Source organism: Astatotilapia calliptera, chromosome 22, assembly GCF_964374335.1.
Source record: "Astatotilapia calliptera chromosome 22, fAstCal68.1, whole genome shotgun sequence".
Taxonomy (NCBI): Eukaryota; Metazoa; Chordata; class Actinopteri; order Cichliformes; family Cichlidae; genus Astatotilapia; species Astatotilapia calliptera.
In genome coordinates, this window is record NC_137442.1 from 10,957,883 (window position 1) to 10,977,268 (window position 19,386).

Below are 19,386 nucleotides of genomic sequence, written 5' to 3' on the forward strand. Positions count from 1 at the left end.
AGTGTTCACTGGCATGGATATTTTTTTTATGTATTAATGTAATAATAACAATTCCACAATGAAAATGAGTTTATTTAGTTACATTCCACTACAGCATGAATAATTAGTCAGATTTACATTGTGAAACTACTTTTTTCATCAGGTGGCAAAACTTACGACAAGGACCACGTGGTCATTATGCCCGAGAATGATGAGAGGCCCAGCCAGCAGTGGGAGATAGAGTTGCTGTAGCCATCAGCAGCACAGGAACCGAGCTTATCTTTGCCACTTTGTGATATTGTCTTGATATTTCAGTATCCACTCTTGTATCTGTTTCATGACTTACTGCATCTCAGGACATGCAATTCCTTCTAAAACCTATGAGCTAGTTTGAAATCAGTATCCAACAGCAAGAATGCGTAGAAGCAATAGATGCCCTGCAAAAGCTGCCCAAGTTGTTTTCAAGGTTTTTTGTTAGTTTGCATTCATAGCATGAAATGTTTTTTTTTTGTTTTGTTTTTTTGTTTTTAATCATTTTCAAAATGTATTTTACCAAAGAAGAGTTTAAATAAGTGCCTTGATTTGTTTAGTTTTATTTGGAGCATGAGTCGAAAAGCAATGGCAAATACATGTTATTTGTTTGAGGATGTACAGTGAAAATTCCATATATGGTTCACACTGTTCTGCGACTTTCATTTGACCTTCCAGCTGATCATTTGTCAACAATTTGATTATCCAGCCTGGGATTTCCATGTTTATCGGAATCTGGGTTTATGGGGGCTTTTTTTTTTTTTGTCTGTAGAAGAGGAACATCATCTCGTCCTACATTTGTTTACTATAAATCTAAGTTTGAAATTCAAATTGCTTTTGGGCATTTGATTTCCTGGAATGAAAACAAAATGGCCTTCTGGGGTTTATAGTGAAGCTGGATGGGTGAAGCCAAAAGGATGTTTAGTATTCAAGAAATGCGTGTTACGCTTTTAATTTTTTGTTTTTATATATGTAATATAAAAATCCTGTATGTGTTGTGGGAAATGTTGCACTTACGTATACATGCATGGTCCAGTGCAATGAACTGTGCAGTTTCTGTCGAGTTACCGTTTCTTGACATATTTTGATGTAAATCTTAATGTGTATGTTTCTGTGTTCCCTGCTTCAGCTGTATGTTAATATTTGATACTAAAGATGTAATTTCATGTTATGTAGGAGGGAAAGGTTTTAAAATATTAAATATTGAATAAAATGATTGTAGAAAAGATTACAAAATAAGGGTGTATTTTTATTTATTTATTTTTTTAATCCATTCATCTTTTTCTTTCTTGTTTTTCATCATAGTTTTTTAAACTACTCAGGACATTATCTGCTGTGCATTTTAGACCAACATCATCAGTGCTCATACTTTAGCTCTTTGAGAACACTCGAGTGAAGTCCAGTTCTTAATCCAAAGGGTTAATATGATGTTGGTGGACCGTTTCAGCTACAACAGCTTCAACTCTTTTGGGGAGGCTTTCTGCAAGGTTTAGCAGTGTCAAATAAGCTTTGGTGACCTCTACTATTTTCACCCCAATTCAGCTAGCATTTCAGCTGCTTTCAATAGTTGTGCACATGCTTGAATAAACAGTTTTCAATCTTTAAAAGACATTTAAAATTTCAGACTTCACTCACAAATTCACCTAATTCACATATCACATGCGTTCAGTGGTTTCACTTAAGCCACGGGAAGTATCTAGGCCACCTGCACTATTATTTAAATGCTTCTATAAAAAATAAAATTTGAATTGTTTCTAATATTTCCATAGTAATGAGATGCATACAAATTGTCCCTTTAAATAGTGCTTTGTTTAGCAGAGTTTATCAAAGGGTACACAGTCTGCTCTAGATCAGCTTTGTTTGTAATAACCACATAGATCTGTTTATTTGCCTTCTGTAGACGAGAAACTGGTAGAAGCCAACCAGCACAGAGGATGGGACAGATCAAAACCTTGTGACATTTGTTCTTCTGTAATAAGTTTTCTGAAAAAATGCACAACACCCCCGCTCTCTATCACATCTATATCCTCCTATCGCTGGTATCATCAGATGTGTCTGTTGAAAAGCCTTTTTGTTCCGTCTAGCTGCACAGGCTTTGAATCTAAAAGACCACCTGGTCATACATAGGCACACCCTGAAACCAGAGTGTGCCCTCCATTTACTTTCAGAAATGGCCAGCATGTTGCCTCATTAGTTTGCTTATTAAATCTTTTTGCTTATCTTGGTATAAAGCTTTAACATGCCAAAGCTATAACTTACAATTTCTTCTTTGAATGTCATGAACTGTGTTTGGCCCAAAGCAACAGCGTGTCAATTATTTATTTTGGGGAAAGTCAGCCGTGAAGTACAAATGATGGTCAAATTCCACAGAAAATGTTGCCTGTAACCAAACCTGACTATCAAGATTCCTGCTTGACGCTCAAGTATAACTGGGTTGCCATAGTATTTGAGCAGGGAAACTGTGAACAGAGCTGTGAACATGCTGGGCACTGATTGGTCAGTATCTTTGACTGACACGCAAGTGGGTGTACGGGAAGCAGCTGTGGCGTACTGTGGGTGGGACTGAAATACAGGGCTTGTTGGCGGAGAGGTTGTACAAGAAAAAAAAAAAAAAAACATACACTACCTCCACTCCTTGTCACAGCTGGCCTAGTATTCTGTTACAGGTAAGAAAAATAACAATTCCTTTTAAATAATTTGTTTAAGAAATAAGTGGCTAACGCTAATCAGCTCGGACTTGGCCTCCTCCTTCATATGTTACTGTCACGAATTCCTAGATTCTCAAAAGCTATGCTGTAGACTTTAAGTTTCATTGGAGAATCTCTATTAAACCTATTAAAATGAAGTCACATTATCTGTTTGTTCCGTGATGTGGGCTGTTAATGTCTTTGCCATTTCCGTTTTTGCTCACATTAGATACAAGCAAGCCATGGATTCTGAGTACTCTGACTCTTATGTAAGTAAACATTCCAAGAAGTACACCTCTGCCCCGTCTTCACTCTTCACTAAGATTTATTACTCTGCTCACTAAGACTCCACATTTGCAAATAGCCTTATCTGCAGTCATGTTCAGTCTGGTTATCTACATACCTTTTATTGCTGTCTATAAACAAGTGCTCTGAAGGTTGCTGCGCATTGTCACGTTTAGATTTTAAATATCAAGAAAGCCGAGTAATACAATTCAACCAATTTGTTTCATTATTGAAAATTACTTGTATTAATAGTTTGTGTTGAACCATCCCCCTCCACACACACACACACACACACATGCGTGCACCTCCTCCTAGAAGTCTGACATACTTAGCATTCTTTAAATTCAAGCATGGCTGATCTGTATTGTTCTACATCTCCATACCTTCGCGGTATGCTCAGTATGAGGTTAGTTGTTACACATTTCACTTGATTCTTGCCACTCAGTTGTTTTATATATTGTATAGAGAGTGGATGCCACAATTATTGTCCCTTTTTATTAAATAGGATATGTACTGGGGGACCCTTGGAACAGTACGACCCTATTCCAATTTCTACCCTGACAGAGATGTGACGGAGATCGTGACAGCACTGGAAAACAAAGGCATTCATTGGCATATGTTGAAAATAAATTCCCACGATTTCTTTCCACCCTTTTCCTGGTAATTTATTGAATATCGTGTATCTTGCTCAGACACAGTGACGCTACTGAGAATACTAACCAATAGGAACAACGCCCAGAGGCAAGTAATTGCTCAGGTCTTTCAGGAGCTAACACATAAGGTGAGAAAATAGAAACAGTAACAACCTTTTCAAAGAGTTTCAAAATTAAAACTTTAATGGTTTTGTGGAAACCATGAAGTGTAAAGTTGTCTCCTACAATAAAATATATTAAGCAATGAAACTGAAGTTTCAGTTTGAGGTTTAGTAGTTATAAAAGTTTAGCCTTGCTCATCTGTAACTTTGAAGTGTTTGCTGATCAAATAATAAAAAAACGGTGACATTAAAGGTGTGAACACACCTTTGTTTAGCAACTTCAGAACTACTGTCACATGCCCAACTGTAGTGTCTTACAGGGAAAGAGTACACCATAGTGTGATAGTCAGGCAGGTTTTGTGTGAATCCACTTCCAATCCCAAGTGTACTCTGGGGGTTTATTCCATTAGTCAGAGGTTTTTTCTAGATATTTACTGTTTCTTTACTAAAATAACTTAACAAGAATTACAAAAAGAAAACCAGGAGTGAAACTCAAGTCAAGTCAAAATAAGAATTAATTCAGTGTTATTTTATTTATGCATGTGGTGAATTAGGATATAATAACTGCTCTGAAGAAAGCTTTATCTGGAGACCTGGAGCTTCTTTTGCTGGAACTGTTGATGCCCCCCGTGGAGTATGAAGCTTACCGTCTCCAGGAGGCCATGGCGGTGAGTGGTTGCTTTCATCTTTAGGATTTTGGAATAGATGTTATAACTAAGATAAGATAAGATAAGATAAGATAAGATAAGATAGAACTTTATTAATCCCTTGGGTGGGTTCCTCTGGGAAATTCGACTTCCAAAAAAAGCACAGCAACGACCAAAGTTACAGTTACAGAACTGTTATATATATATATACACACACACACACACACACACACACACACACACACACACACACACACACACATATATATAAATACAGAGACAAATATAAATAAAATATACAAAGGGGATAAATAGAATAAATAGGACTAAAAAATAAAAATACAAGTGAATTGCACATTTCAAGTATAGAGTCTATTGCACTGTTGACTATTTACAAAAAGTATTGCACAAGGTATTGTACAGTGAGGTGCAGAGGCACTACAGCTTAGTTGTTCCCCCCTCCTTTGTCCTCCTGTTTCCCCTCCCTCTCCCCTCCAGAGAGGAGTTAAACAGTCTGATGGCGTGTGGGACAAAGGAGTTTTTAAGTCTGTTAGTTCTTGTCTTGGGGAGAAGCAACCTGTCACTGAACAGACTCTTCTGGTTGTTAATGGCCGTGTGCAGAGGATGCCTGGCACTGTCCATAATGTCCATCAGTTTCTTTAATGTCCTTTTCTCTGCCACTGTCACCAGAGTGTCCAGCTTCATGCCGACCACAGAGCTAGCCCTCCTGATCAGTTTCTCCAGCCTGGATGAGTCCCTCTTTGCTGTGCTGCTCCCCCAGCACACCACAGCATAGAAAAGTACTCCAGCAACCACCGACTGGTAAAACATCCTCAGGAGCTTCCTGCAGATGTTAAAAGACCTCAGCCTCCTGAGGAAGTACAGTCGGCTTTGGGCTTTTTTATACAGGTGCTCTGTGTTGCATGACCAGTCCAGTTTATTGTCCACCCACAGCCCGAGGTACTTGTACTTGTTGACCACCTCCACCTCCTCCCCCTCTATCTGAACTGGCAGTGGACCTTCTCTGGACCTCCCGAAGTCCACAACCAGTTCCTTAGTCTTTGAGGTGTTGAGTTGCAGGTGGTTTGTGTGACTCCATGCGACAAAGTTCCTCACCAGACTTCTGTACTCCTCTTCTTGATCATCCCAGATACACCCCATGATGGCCGTGTCATCTGCAAACTTCTGAATATGGCATAATTCAGAGTTGTAGCAGAAGTCAGAGGTGTACAGGGTGAAGAGAAGAGGGGACAGCACAGTTCCCTGTGGTGCTCCTGTGCTGCTGACCACTGTGTCAGACGTGATGTCCTTCAGCCTGACGTACTGTGGTCTGTCGGTGAGGTAGTCGGAGATCCAAGCCACCAGGCAGGGGTCCACCTCCATCCTGTTCAGTTTTTCCTGAAGCATACAGGGCCGGATGGTATTAAAGGCACTGGAAAAGTCCAGAAACAGGATCCTGACCGTGCCTTTTCCCCCATCCAGGTGTGAGTGGGCTCTGTGTAGGAGGTACAGGATGGCATCCTCCACTCCGACACCCGCCTTGTATGCAAACTGTAGTGGGTCCTGGGCATGTTGTACCTGTGGTCGGAGGAGGTTGAGGAAGAGCCGCTCTAGAGTCTTCATAAGATGTGACGTCAGTGCCACCGGTCGGAAGTCATTCAGCTCATTGGGCCGGTTCTTTTTGGGGACCGGGACGATGCAGGATGTCTTCCATAGGGCGGGCACTCTCCCCAGTCGCAGACTGAGGTTGAAGACTCGTTGTAGCGGCTCCCCAAGTTCAGCAGCACACGCCTTAAGCATCCTAGGACACACCTTGTCTGGGCCTGCTGCCTTTCTGGGGCGAAGCTTCCTCAGTTGCCTCCTGACCTGATCCACTGTGACACTGGGAGATGTTTGGGAGGAGGGGAGGGGGGGAGATGTCTTGCTGCTGAGAGAGGGATTGGAGGAGGGGGGTGTCATGGTGTCAGGAAGGGGGGGAAGCGAGGGAGGCAGGAGAGTGGGGAGAGGACTCTGTAGTGAAGGTGAGGGTGAGGGTGGGGGGGTTGTGGGCTGGTCAAACCTGTTGAAGAAGTTGTTGAGTTCGTTTGCCTTCTCCACAGTCCCCCCCACTGTGCTTTTCTTGGTGTTGTGGCCTGTGATGGTTTTCACACCATTCCAGACCTCCCTCATATTGTTCCTCTCCAACTTCTGCTCCACCTTCCTCCTGTAGGTGTCCTTTGCTTCCCTCAGGCAGCGTTTCACCTCCCGCTGTGCTGCTTTCATCTCCTCCTTCACTTTGCTCCTGTTGTATATCAAGAAATGTGCATGGTATGTGTGTGCAGGGTTTGGGCACAGATGAAGAAACGCTTGCGGAAATTCTGAGCACAAGATCTGGAAAGCAGCTGCAAAGCATCAGTGCTGCATACAAAGAAAGTAAGTCAAAGATCTTTTATGATACTTTTTTTTTTTTAAATGACCAAAAAGATTGTTTATTTGAAATTAGATGTTTAAATCCTAATCCTTCTTTTTCTTTTTGCTCTTCCTGTTTTAGTGTATAAGAAGGATCTGGAAAAGGAAATCGAATCGGAAACCAGTAATGACTTTGAGAAGCTTCTTAAAGCTTTGCTACATGTAAATATTTATGTCATTGATCATCGCCTTTGATTGAATTATAACCAAAGAATTTGATCTACAATGAATGAAATCCTACGCTTAACTTTTGCCTGTGTATAACTTTCACTGGGAACACAAACAGTACAGCACACATTTGAAATTAAGTCCAGCTTTTGAAATTATAGTTCCTCTTGTTTTTTCTTTCACCCCCTCTCATAACAGAAAGGATGTGTCGCTGGTGTGGTTCAGACAGACATTGAGGTATTATTTACTTTTATGTACAAACATAACTAAAAGGCACTGGAGTAAAAAGTGCTCTTTTAATACGTTAAACCATATACATCTACTGACTACTTGATTCTGAAATAGTTGAAACAAAACTGTATATTTTTACTCCTTTAACCCTTAATGTGTTTCATCGTTATTATGTCTGATCATTTAGACTCTCTCTGCATCCCTAAAAGGGAAGAAAGCTGAGGCAGGACAATGGATTGACATATTGACTTCTAGAGATGTAGAACATCTTGACAATGGTGGCTGTCCCTTTTTTTTAAAAATTCATTAATCTTTCTGTGTTAAAAAGTGTTTTGATTTAGTTTTTAAATCCCAATATCTTCATCCCCCCCGACTTTGTGCATGATTAACAGTGTTGATGGGACTGGAGCTGGAGCTTGGGCAGACGGTGGATCAGATCATAGAGAAAAGGTTTTCAGGAGACTTTCGCTTGGGTCTGAAAGTTTTGGGTAAACACAGTTTGACATACTGTTTGAACATTTATTGTGCACTTCATACCATTATTAGGTGGAGACCCAACATTATCCTAATATTTGTCTTATCACAGTACAGTGCATTCAAAACCGTGATGCCTACCTTGCCACGAGACTTAAGACCATGAAGGTGAGACGATTTTGTGGTAATTTATCTATGATAGAAGTTTTGGGAGAAGATTTCAAAACTACTCAAAGAGGGATTCGGCCAAAATTCAAATACCAGAAGGCACTGATGGAAGAACTACATAATATGTAACAGTTGGCCATAAGGACATGTGGGGGTTATATCACACAGAACAAATGACATACTGTCTGATAGGTTTATCAAATGATTGAGTCCAGCTATGGATGTGGTGATGGATATATATATATATATATATATATATATATATATATATATATATATATATTTAATTTGCATATTTACTTTAGCAGTTTAATATTTATTTTTGTGTCCAATACAAGATTTGATTATAGATATGATTGAAATTGAAATAAAACACAACTTTAAAAAATCCAGACTTTATTGAATCTTTCATATTTAGACTTTATCTAAATATGAAAATATTTGCTAGCAATTCTTTTCAACTAACTTCAGCCATACTTCTTCTTAACCTCACAATAAAATTTTTTTGAAAAAAACAGAAATAAAAGAAACTGAAGAACTACGAGAGGTTATTACCAACTTACCAACTTGTGTCTGGTTGTTAAATCTCTTCAGAGTTCCTATTAGCAGTAGAAATAAAAGAGAAAGGGGAAGGTATGTAGTTCCTAGGTATTGTCTGGGTCCAAATAGCTACTGACGAGGTCCTCACCTGTTGCGAGGTGTGACGATTTTTCTTTAAAGATGTGCTCATAATCAGTGGGGAGTAACGAAATACATGTACCGCCGTTACATATTTAAAATACAAAATATGACTAACTGTATTCCATTACAGTTACCGTTTAAAAGGGTGGTATTGAGAATACTGTTACTTTGTTGAAATAAAGTGATTACACAGAGGTCTTTTCCTATTTCATATGTTAGGCTATTCCCTCACTATTTTTGGTAATTCCACGCCGGTGGAAACCCAAACAAAACACGCATTAAGAGGCTCTAATGCCCGTGTCTCAGTCTCGCGGCCCATGTCACCTCTACTTGCGGCCCACAAAATGACGTGAAGAAATATTTTTTTTAATTATTATTCAAAAACTTATTTAATATGAAGGCAATAGGCAGAGTGTTACAGGCATAGCCCTAAAGAATGTACCCTCATGGGCAATGTAGTCCAGTTGTAAGTAAGCCATTAAGACTTGACTGTACACTATGTTCGTGTTTTTCTCCGAAGTTCTGTTGAAGCAGCGTTTGAACGCCTCTCTCTCTCTCTCGCTAGCAAAGTTGACCCAGACAACAAAGTAAAGCTAGTTTTCGGCTACAAGCCCGACACTGAACCCGACGTATTAGCCAGAGGTCCCTTTACTATGGTTCGAGCCGCGGACCTGTTTTATATACGAGTGGAATAGTTTTCTATACGAGATTGCTGCAAATAGTGCAGCCATACCTAACTGTTACTCATTTTAAAATTTAAAAATCTAGTTGGTTTTGGTATGGCGAGTGGCCTTCAGTAATAGTAATACATCACACAGCAATAGTACATTCATGTAGTTGTAAAAAGCATGATAATATATTAAGTAATCCAAAGTATTCTGAATACATTACACTTATTGAGTAACGGAATACGTTACAAAATACAGGGAGTGCAGAATTATTAGGCAAGTTGTATTTTTGAGGAATAATTTTATCATTGAACAACAACCATGTTCTCAATGAACCCAAAAAACTCATTAATATCAAAGCTGAATGTTTTTGGAAGTAGTTTTTAGTTTGCTTTTAGTTTCAGCTATTTTAGGGGGATATCTGTGTGTGCAGGTGACTATTACTGTGCATAATTATTAGGCAACTTAACAAAAAACAAATATATACCCATTACAATTATTTATTTTTACCAGTGACACCAATATAACATCTCCACATTCACAAATATACATTTCTGACATTCAAAAACAAAACAAAAACAAATCAGCGACCAATATAGCCACCTTTCTTTGCAAGGACACTCAAAAGCCTGCCATCCATGGATTCTGTCAGTGTTTTGATCTGTTCACCATCAACATTGCGTGCAGCAGCAACCACAGCCTCCCAGACACTGTTCAGAGAGGTGTACTGTTTTCCCTCCTTGTAAATCTCACATTTGATGATGGACCACAGGTTCTCAATGGGGTTCAGATCAGGTGAACAAGGAGGCCATGTCATTAGTTTTTCTTCTTTTATACCCTTTCTTGCCAGCCACGCTGTGGAGTACTTGGACGCGTGTGATGGAGCATTGTCCTGCATGAAAATCATGTTTTTCTTGAAGGATGCAGACTTCTTCCTGTACCACTGCTTGAAGAAGGTGTCTTCCAGAAACTGGCAGTAGGACTGGGAGTTGAGCTTGACTCCATCCTCAACCCGAAAAGGCCCCACAAGCTCATCTTTGATGATACCAGCCCAAACCAGTACTCCACCTCCACCTTGCTGGCGTCTGAGTCGGACTGGAGCTCTCTGCCCTTTACCAATCCAGCCACGGGCCCATCCATCTGGCCCATCAAGACTCACTCTCATTTCATCAGTCCATAAAACCTTAGAAAAACCAGTCTTGAGATATTTCTTGGCCCAGTCTTGACGTTTCAGCTTGTGTGTGTTGTTCAGTGGTGGTCGTCTTTCAGCCTTGGCCATGTCTCTGAGTATTGCATACCTTGTGCTTTTGGGCACTCCAGTGATGTTGCAGCTCTGAAATATGGCCAAACTGGTGGCAAGTGGCATCTTGGCAGCTGCACGCTTGACTTTTCTCAGTTCATGGGCAGTTATTTTGCGCCTTGGTTTTTCCACACGCTTCTTGCAACCCTGTTGACTATTTTGAATGAAACGCTTGATTGTTCGATGATCACGCTTCAGAAGCTTTGCAATTTTGAGACTGCTGCATCCCTCTGCAAGATATCTCACTATTTTTGACTTTTCTGAGCCTGTCAAGTCCTTCTTTTGACCCATTTTGCCAAAGGAAAGGACGTTGCCTAATAATTATGCACACCTGATATAGGGTGTTGATGTCATTAGACCACACCCCTTCTCATTACAGAGATGCACATCACCTAATATGCTTAATTGGTAGTAGGCTTTCGAGCCTATACAGCTTGGAGTAAGACAACATGCATGAAGAGGATGATGTGGACAAAATACTCATTTGCCTAATAATTCTGCACTCCCTGTACATTTTGGGGCATGTAATCTGTAATCTGTAGTGGAATACATTTTAAAAGTAACCTTCCAACACTGCTCTTAATAGAAAAATCAGTTGATATGATGGTCAGTATAAGGAAAGGAAAGTTTCTATTATGAATGCCATATCCTGTGATCACTATTGAATATATTTGAACTTAATATAACCAAATATTTGCAAACGCAGTCTGCCCACAGTCATATTTGCATAAATTATTTCACCCTACTGGTACTTTTAGTACTTTACTATGCCGCACTGGCACTGGCTTGGTATATAGGAAGTCCTTGTCCACAAATGCACTTTTGTGACTCTGCAAAATGTGGCCGTCGTTCACAGATATTAAACAAGTTCAAAGATAATGTCAGAGAGTGAAAACACTGTAACTTCTGTCACCACTAGGAAATACCCAAACCAACATGGGATCCCTAAAATCGACCGCAGCCATTTTAATATGTAGGATTTTATTTATTTCTTTACTGTTTTTTTATATGTATATATTTTTTAAATAATTTTGGGGCTATTTCTATTATTTTCTGTTGCTTAAGAAACTCATAATCACTGTAATTTTATAAAGTTTATTAGAAGAGGCAGAGACCATGTTTATTTGTAGTGTAGTGGTTTAATTTTGATGAGTGCACATGAAAAAACAAACTTCCTCTGTACAGATGGGTCAAAATGATAGACTATACATCTGGAGAGACTGTTGACGCACTGGTTACCAATATTCATTTCACTCTTACAGAAAGAAATAGTGCAGCGGATTATGGTGTCTCACAGTGAGGAAGATCTACTCTGTATCCGAGCTGCTTTCATTAAATTAACAGGCACTTCCCTCTACACTACACTGCAGGTTTGTCACACAGATAAAATTGTTCTAAATATAAATATTTATTATATAGTAAATATATCGATATTTCTATTTCAAATATTTGCATAAATATTTGTATTTTCTTGCTATTTCCTGTTTTTCCAACAGAACCACTTTAAAGGAGACTATCTAAAGGCACTGCTTGCTATATGTCGATCTGAAGATTAAATAAAGCCTACAAGTTTTAGCTGCATCTGCTACTCACTGATTTAGTAACTTCCTTCCCGTTGCTAGTACAAAAATAAGCTCTGTTTTATGCTAATCTTCATATTGCATTGAATCACTTACTTTAGGTATACCCATTTTAAATATTACTTATTGACTTGTACTTATAGGTGCAATCAAATGTAAGGAGAACAGGTTTTTGTTCATTTTAATTACATATATATATATATATATAACATGATCAAAATATGGTGTGTGTAATAAAGCCTTTTATCACTTTCATTTGCTCTGAATTGTGTTACCTATTATATTTTTTCTTTCTTAAATCACAATCACTTTGTTTTGTTTTTTGTTGCACCGTCAGTTTAGCTCTATTCTACTGCATGGTTCTGTTCCCCTGTATATTTAAGAAATACAATGCAGAGCACATAAGATTAGGATAAGTCTACATATATTTTGTGTACAAAACAAAAAGGGGTCAGGATTTACCTTAGATGTTGTCCTTTGTTTCCGTGATTAGAGTGCATCTACAATTAATGTATGCAAGCTTCACAGACAATTAAACACAAGGCATGTAGAGCAAGAGTGGAAAAACAAGACAAAGCACAGAAGCTTTCACCTCCGATCCTCCATTTGCAGTGGTGGTAGTCACTGTTGTTGTGATGCTTTGGGTTAGAGTTGTAATGTTGTCCTGTGTGGCAGCTGTAGTGGCGTTGGCTGGGATAGTAGCTGTACTGTTGGTGTTTGGAGTGCCAGTGGTATTGGCAGTGGCAGCCTGTATAGGAAGTGTGGTAGCTGTAGTGGTGGTGGTGGCAGCCTGTTTGGTAGTTGTAGAAGTAGTGGTGGTGGCAGCCTGTGTGGTAGCTGTAGTGGTGGTGGTGGCAGCCTGTTTGGTAGTTGTAGCAGTAATGGTGGTGGCAGCCTGCGTGGTAGCTGTAGTTGTGTTGTCCAGGGTGGCAGCTGTAGTTATGTTGTCCAGGGTGGCAGCTGTAGTTATGTTGTCCAGGGTGGCAGCTGTAGTTATGTTGTCCAGGGTGGCAGCTGTAGTTATGTTGTCCAGGGTGGCAGCTGTAGTTGTGTTGTCCAGGGTAGCAGCTGTAGTTATGTTGTCCAGGGTGGCAGCTGTAGTTATGTTGTCCAGGGTGGCAGCTGTAGTTATGTTGTCCAGGGTGGCAGCTGTAGTTGTGTTGTCCAGGGTAGCAGCTGTAGTTATGTTGTCCAGGGTGGCAGCTGTAGTTATGTTGTCCAGGGTGGCAGCTGTAGTTGTGCTGTCCAGGGTAGCAGCTGTAGTTGTGCTGTCCAGGGTAGCAGCTGTAGTTGTGTTGTCCAGGGTAGCAGCTGTAGTTGTGCTGTCCAGGGTAGCAGCTGTAGTTGTGCTGTCCAGGGTAGCAGCTGTAGTTGTGCTGTCCAGGGTAGCAGCTGTAGTTATGTTGTCCAGGGTGGCAGCTGTAGTTGTGCTGTCCAGGGTAGCAGCTGTAGTTATGTTGTCCAGGGTGGCAGCTGTAGTTGTGCTGTCCAGGGTAGCAGCTGTAGTTATGTTGTCCAGGGTGGCAGCTGTAGTTGTGCTGTCCAGGGTAGCAGCTGTAGTTATGTTGTCCAGGGTGGCAGCTGTAGTTGTGTTGTCCAGGGTGGCAGCTGTAGTTGTGTTGTCCAGGGTAGCAGCTGTAGTTGTGTTGTCCAGGGTAGCAGCTGTAGTTGTGTTGTCCAGGGTAGCAGCTGTAGTTGTGCTGTCCAGGGTAGCAGCTGTAGTTGTGCTGTCCAGGGTAGCAGCTGTAGTTGTGCTGTCCAGGGTAGCAGCTGTAGTTGTGCTGTCCAGGGTAGCAGCTGTAGTTATGTTGTCCAGGGTAGCAGCTGTAGTTATGTTGTCCAGGGTGGCAGCTGTAGTTGTGCTGTCCAGGGTAGCAGCTGTAGTTATGTTGTCCAGGGTGGCAGCTGTAGTTGTGTTGTCCAGGGTGGCAGCTGTAGTTGTGTTGTCCAGGGTAGCAGCTTTAGTTATGTTGTCCAGGGTGGCAGCTGTAGTTGTGTTGTCCAGGGTGGCAGTCTCAGTTGTATTGCCTGGATCAGCAGTAGTGATTCTTGGAGTCTCAGAAGGAATAAAATAGAATATCATTTCAACAAATGTAATGACTAAAAGCACAACAGCAAAATTTCTGTGCCTATGCTGTCATCATAACCCATTATTTAGTCTGTTAATCGTATTCTATGGTATTTGGATGACCTAAACTCTCCTTGACCTATTATTTCTTTCCAGTAAGGAATTAATACATTAGATCAGAAATTAACGGTTTCTTTCTCCGAATGAAGTTAATCATTCCTCCAAAGTGTCTGCTACAGTTACCACAAACAGAAATTTCTTGAGTATTTACTAGTGGCAGGAAAAGATGACCAATATTAATCTATAATGATTAAACAAATGTAATTCTATTTTAAAAACTTCTTCACCTTTAGATATCCTCCTAACAATGTTTGGCAAGAACTTTTACATAAAAACTCCTCTAAATACTTTAATCCTTTTAGACATGTCAGCTCGATACACTCATGTTTGTGAAACATTTTGTATTCACACATTTTCTGCAATGTTTCCCCTAAATTATTGACTTTGACTTTTATTGACTTTTTATCATTATAAAACTCAATAAAACATTTTTTAAAAAACTTTAAAAATAGGTAATTACCTGTGCCAGCAAAACCAGTGTAAAAAAACCCAGACACAATAAATCCATAATGGAAAGAACCAAGGAGGCAGAGATGCACCAGAGATGTTACAGAAATTGTTCTATTGCACAAAAATCAGAGTATAATGTACTTTTGTGCTAAGTTTCGTTGAAACTTCTCCTTGTAACCTGTTCCTGAGTTCAGGGACACTGAGCTTTTATACAATAATATCACGTTTCAGGTGGGGTAGGTGTGACGTAGTGTGTGACCTGGATGACCAGCATCCAGGAAGTTGTCAGAGTGTTACTGAATGTTTGAGAGTGCATGCATGCATGCTTGTGTTTGTTCAAGGTATTTTCTCTAGTGCAATTTTAATAGAATTTGGATTAGTTATAAGCATAAGCAATCACAAGTGCCCAGAACGGATACTTTATTCGCTGTGCTGAAAACATTAGAAGGAAAAAAGAAATCCTTCAGCATCAAAATGATCAAACAGACAAGTGTCAGAAATTTTTCAGTGTATGGAAAGTATGAGTTCTTGTTACCCCTTTCAGCTAACCTTTACCTTGAATGCTTAAATTTCACAATAACACAAACTTTTTAACACAACTATCATAAAACACATTGACTGAGCCGCTTCAGTCAATGTGTTTTACTTGTGCTTTAATTTGTAACCTGTATTTTACTACCTTCCCTGTACTATTGTTGCTCCTTGTTAAGCATTGTCCAGTGTTGCTCTGTTTATCGTCAGTCACTGAATCTTACTTCCTCCTGTTAGATGACCTAGAACCCCAATGAGTAACAAAAACACAAAAATACTTGCCCTTAAGCAACGTTAGTGTAGGATAAAGATAACTTTCAGTCATTTAAGAATAGTAAGGCATATGCGGTTTCTCACTTGAGACAATAACAAACCTTTGACCCTGAAAAGGGGTTTTGAAAACAACGAAAAGCTGCTTCTTAGTTTTCAGCTGCTATTACTGATGGCACTGATAGAGTTTTCATTGACTAACCAACGCGTTTGGCTTGTGGCCTTGATGGACCCTGATGAAGGCCACAAGCCAAACGCGTTGGTTAGTCAATAAAGTTGTTCCCCTTTCATTTTAAGTTTTGCTGTAGTCCCTGCGTTGTGAGTTTATCATCCTCTCCATGCACCTTGGAAGTAGGTGAAGTTGTGCCAGAAATTTGACATTTACGCTTGTAAGACTCTATCTACAAATGATTATTATTTTAAAGTCAAGATTAACACCTGTTTCACTCACTGGCTTTTTTACAGCCTTAACAGCCTAACAAATAACCATCTTTGTAATGAAGTTACTTGGGCAGAAGAGGGCAATAGAGACTACTAAGTTGCAGATTTAAATTTAACTTCAAACATATCACAACTGTATGTGCATCACAGTTCATGCTATTTCATAAGATTAGTTAAAAATGTGGCAGCACGGTGGTTAGCACTGTTGCCTCACAGCACCAAGGTCCTGATTTTAATTCCACCATCAGGCCGGGGTCTTTTCGTGTGGAGTTTGCATGTTCTCCCGGTGTTTGCATGGAACAAAGACATGCAGTTAGTGGGGAAAACCCTAACTGGAAACCCTAAACTGCCCGTAGGTGTGAATGTGAGTGCGAATGGTTTTCTGTGTCTGTTTGTTATCCCTGTGACAGACTGGCGACCTGTTCGGAGTGTACCCTGCCTCTTGCCTTAAAACAGCTGGGATAGGCTCCAGTGCTCCCGCAACCCTGAAAAGGATAAACGGAAGAGAATGGATGAATGGATAGTTAAAAAATGTGAAAAGAAATCCCAATATCAATCTATTTGAGTGTTATTCTATTATTTTACTCTTTAGTAACTTCTTTTGTTTATCAGATATCTACTGAAGTGTTTTTCGCTTTTTATTTGATTTCTTTTGTTTGCATGTTTTTTTCCTGCTTTCGTGGACCTGATATCACATTGCATTGTCATTCCACAAAAGCATTAACGCCACTTTTGTGATTTATTCGCAACATCCTTCCCAATACAGCTGTCGACTCGTCAAGATATAATTTATTTTTCAGAAAAACAGAGTTAAAGGATAATGCACCTTCAAAATATGTAATCACTTAGCTGTTGCTGAGACTACTCCTAAAACATTTAAGAAGCTTGAACCTTTCTCTGTATTTTTTGGGGGGGCTTTATCTTACAGTAAAAAAGCACCTTTGTTGTGGTTGGTTGTGTTTTGGTTCTATATAAGTATTTTAGTTTGCTTCCACGTAAATGTCCAATCGTGACCACACTGTTGTGCAAGTAGAGCTTGTATTGAATGTAAGCAACGTGAACCTCTGCAACTTTTCTTCAAGTCTTTTTTTTTGCATCATACATACAGCATCCTGTCTGACTACTTTTTTTAGGTCAACCGTGCCAAAAATTGACGGCGTCTTCATTAATCCCATGCAAACGTACACCTATCTGGAACAACCCTGACATATTACAAAACAATAATATGATAAACTTTCCAGATTGGAGTTGTAAAGGAATCAAATACTTGGAACATATATTAGAAAGAACAGAATTTATTCCATTTGACAGACTAGTTACACAATATGGGATCAACAAGAAAAGATTTTTAGAATATCAACAAATTAAATCCATAGTAAAAAAGAAATTTAAACCGGGTCAAGTTGAACTACAAACACCATCAAGAGTGGTACAATTTCTTACTCTTAAAACCCCTGGGGGTGCTCCGTCTCGGGGCTAGGGTCCTGGTTGAGCCACCTGGGGGGCTCTTCAACTGGTGGGGGAGGCTGTTACATCTTACAGGAGGTCTCCCCTGAGTCATTCTAACTACCAGAAATCTCGAAGCACAGGCTGAGGGGGCGGTGTGGCAGCAATTTTTCACACCAGCCTATTAATTAACGAAAGACCAAGTGACGCTGAAAAACTAGTTCATGCACTTATTACTTCCAGGCTGGACTACTGTAATTCATTATTATCAGGATGTCCAAAAAAACTTGCTGAAAAGCCTTCAGCTAATCCAAAATGCTGCAGCAAGAGTCCTGACAGGGACTAGAAAGAGAGAGCATATTTATCCTGTTCTTCCCTTCATTGGCTTCCTGTTAAATCCAGAATTGAATTCAAAATCCTGCTCCTCACATACAAGGTCTTAAATAATCAGGCCCCATCTTATCTTAATGACCTTGTAGTACCATATCACCACATTAGAGCACTTCGCTCTCGCTCTGCAGGCCTACTTGTTGTTCCTAGAGTATTTAAAAGTAGAATGGGAGGGAGAGCCTTCAGTTTTCAGGCCCCTCTTCTGTGGAACCAGCTTCCAGTTTGGATTCGGGAGACAGACACTATCTCTACTTTCATGATTAGGCTTAAAACTTTCCTTTTTGCTAAAGCATATAGTTAGGGCTGGACCAGGTGACCCTGAATCCTCCCTTAGTTATGCTGCAATAGACGTAGGCTGCCGGGGATTCCCATGATGCATTGAGTTTTGCCTTTCCAGTCACCTTTCTCACTCACTATGTGTTAATAGACCTCTCTGCATTGAATCATATCTGTTATTAACCTCTGTCTCTCTTCCACAGCATGTCTTTTATCCTGTCTTCCTTCTCTCACCCCAACCAGTCGCAGCAGATGGCCGCCCCTCCCTGAGCCTGGTTCTGCCGGAGGTTTCTTCCTGTTAAAAGGGAGTTTTTCCTTCCCACTGTCGCCAAAGTGCTTGCTCATAGGGGGTCATATGATTGTTGGGTTTTTCTCTGTATCTATGAAGCGCCTTGAGGCGACTTTTGTTGTGATTTGGCGCTATATGAATAAAATTGAATTGAACAGAATCCTCTCTCCAGGAAATCACTCTGCAGGTGGGGGAGATATAGGGGAGGCGGAGAACTCAGCCTGGGTGTCTATTGTCTTGTGTAGTTTGGAAGATGAGTGGATGACGGGGTGGGTGCAGTTTTCTCTGTGGTGGGGTCGGGTGGGCTGTCCCGGGCTCTGTGGGGCCAGGCGGCACTACTGAACAGGCAAGGCCCTGGGGTGCAGGTGTGCCACCAGGGTTCAGGGGAGGCATCCCCCCCTTTGTCCCCTTCTGGCTGCCTGTGCCTCAATTTCATCCCACAATTTAGACATTCACATTACTCACACTCTCATAGCACATACATATAGGACCTTGGGGGTGGGCACGCTACACAGCATCCAGAAGACCATTAGAGTGTACAACCTCACCCCTGGCGCCGTTGCCCACCTCTCAATTTTAAATACACATATACATTGAGGGCTATCAGGAGGGGCGATGCACTTACCTGCTGCTCTCTGGCAGGTAGCTCCATGCTCTCCTGGGTTTTAAATGCACCTTAGAACACACATGCATCAACACTACATATGAGCAGGCGGAGGGAGGTTTGGAGTCATCACACACCCCCGTTCTCTGTTGCCTGTTGGGGCGTGGGGGCTGGGAGGAGGAGTTGGCCGTCCGATTGGGGTCTGGAATGTGGGCCTCCCTGCTGCTGCGGAGTCGGGGCGGTCTTCTTCTCTCCACCCCAGGGAAGAGGGTAACACTATCTGGGTCTGGGTGCAGGTTCCCCCTCCAGGGGCAAGGGTACCTAGACCTAGAGTACGCTTGGGGAGTGTGATTGTGTGTACAGTGTCTATTTATGTCTGTCTCCACGTTGGGTGAGTGCTG

The 19,386-nt window shown here is 40.8% G+C and overlaps 2 protein-coding genes across 2 annotated transcripts in view; both read left to right on the forward strand.

Annotated features, from left to right (window-relative positions):
* crybg2 (crystallin beta-gamma domain containing 2) overlaps nucleotides 1–1,245 on the forward strand; it is a 37,176-nt gene extending 35,931 nt beyond the window's left edge. The window contains exon 24 of the mRNA XM_026155965.2: nucleotides 143–1,245. Within this exon, the coding sequence (XP_026011750.2) occupies nucleotides 143–231 (89 nt within the window). The 3' untranslated portion in view covers nucleotides 232–1,245. The remainder of the gene's footprint in view (nucleotides 1–142) is intronic.
* A 1,178-nt stretch (nucleotides 1,246–2,423) lies between these two features.
* On the forward strand, nucleotides 2,424–12,355 carry anxa14 (annexin A14). Its single transcript, XM_026156278.2, has 13 exons — nucleotides 2,424–2,675; nucleotides 2,926–2,965; nucleotides 3,487–3,583; nucleotides 3,674–3,762; nucleotides 4,290–4,403; nucleotides 6,704–6,794; nucleotides 6,913–6,992; nucleotides 7,197–7,235; nucleotides 7,417–7,507; nucleotides 7,622–7,717; nucleotides 7,816–7,871; nucleotides 11,783–11,890; nucleotides 12,017–12,355. Exons 2-13 carry the CDS (start codon nucleotides 2,939–2,941, stop codon nucleotides 12,074–12,076), a joined length of 948 nt encoding a protein of 315 aa, XP_026012063.2. The 5' UTR covers nucleotides 2,424–2,675; nucleotides 2,926–2,938; the 3' UTR covers nucleotides 12,077–12,355.
* The last annotated feature ends 7,031 nt before the right edge of the window (nucleotides 12,356–19,386 follow it).

Bases quoted from the DNA above. Each gene is read 5' to 3' on its own strand.
- anxa14 (XM_026156278.2), top strand. From the start codon at position 2,939: ATGGATTCTGAGTACTCTGACTCTTAT. The intron at 3,763-4,289 runs GTGAGAAAATAG...GTGGTGAATTAG, and splicing joins TTCAGGAGCTAACACATAAG to GATATAATAACTGCTCTGAA. The intron at 4,404-6,703 runs GTGAGTGGTTGC...ATGTGTGTGCAG, and splicing joins GTCTCCAGGAGGCCATGGCG to GGTTTGGGCACAGATGAAGA.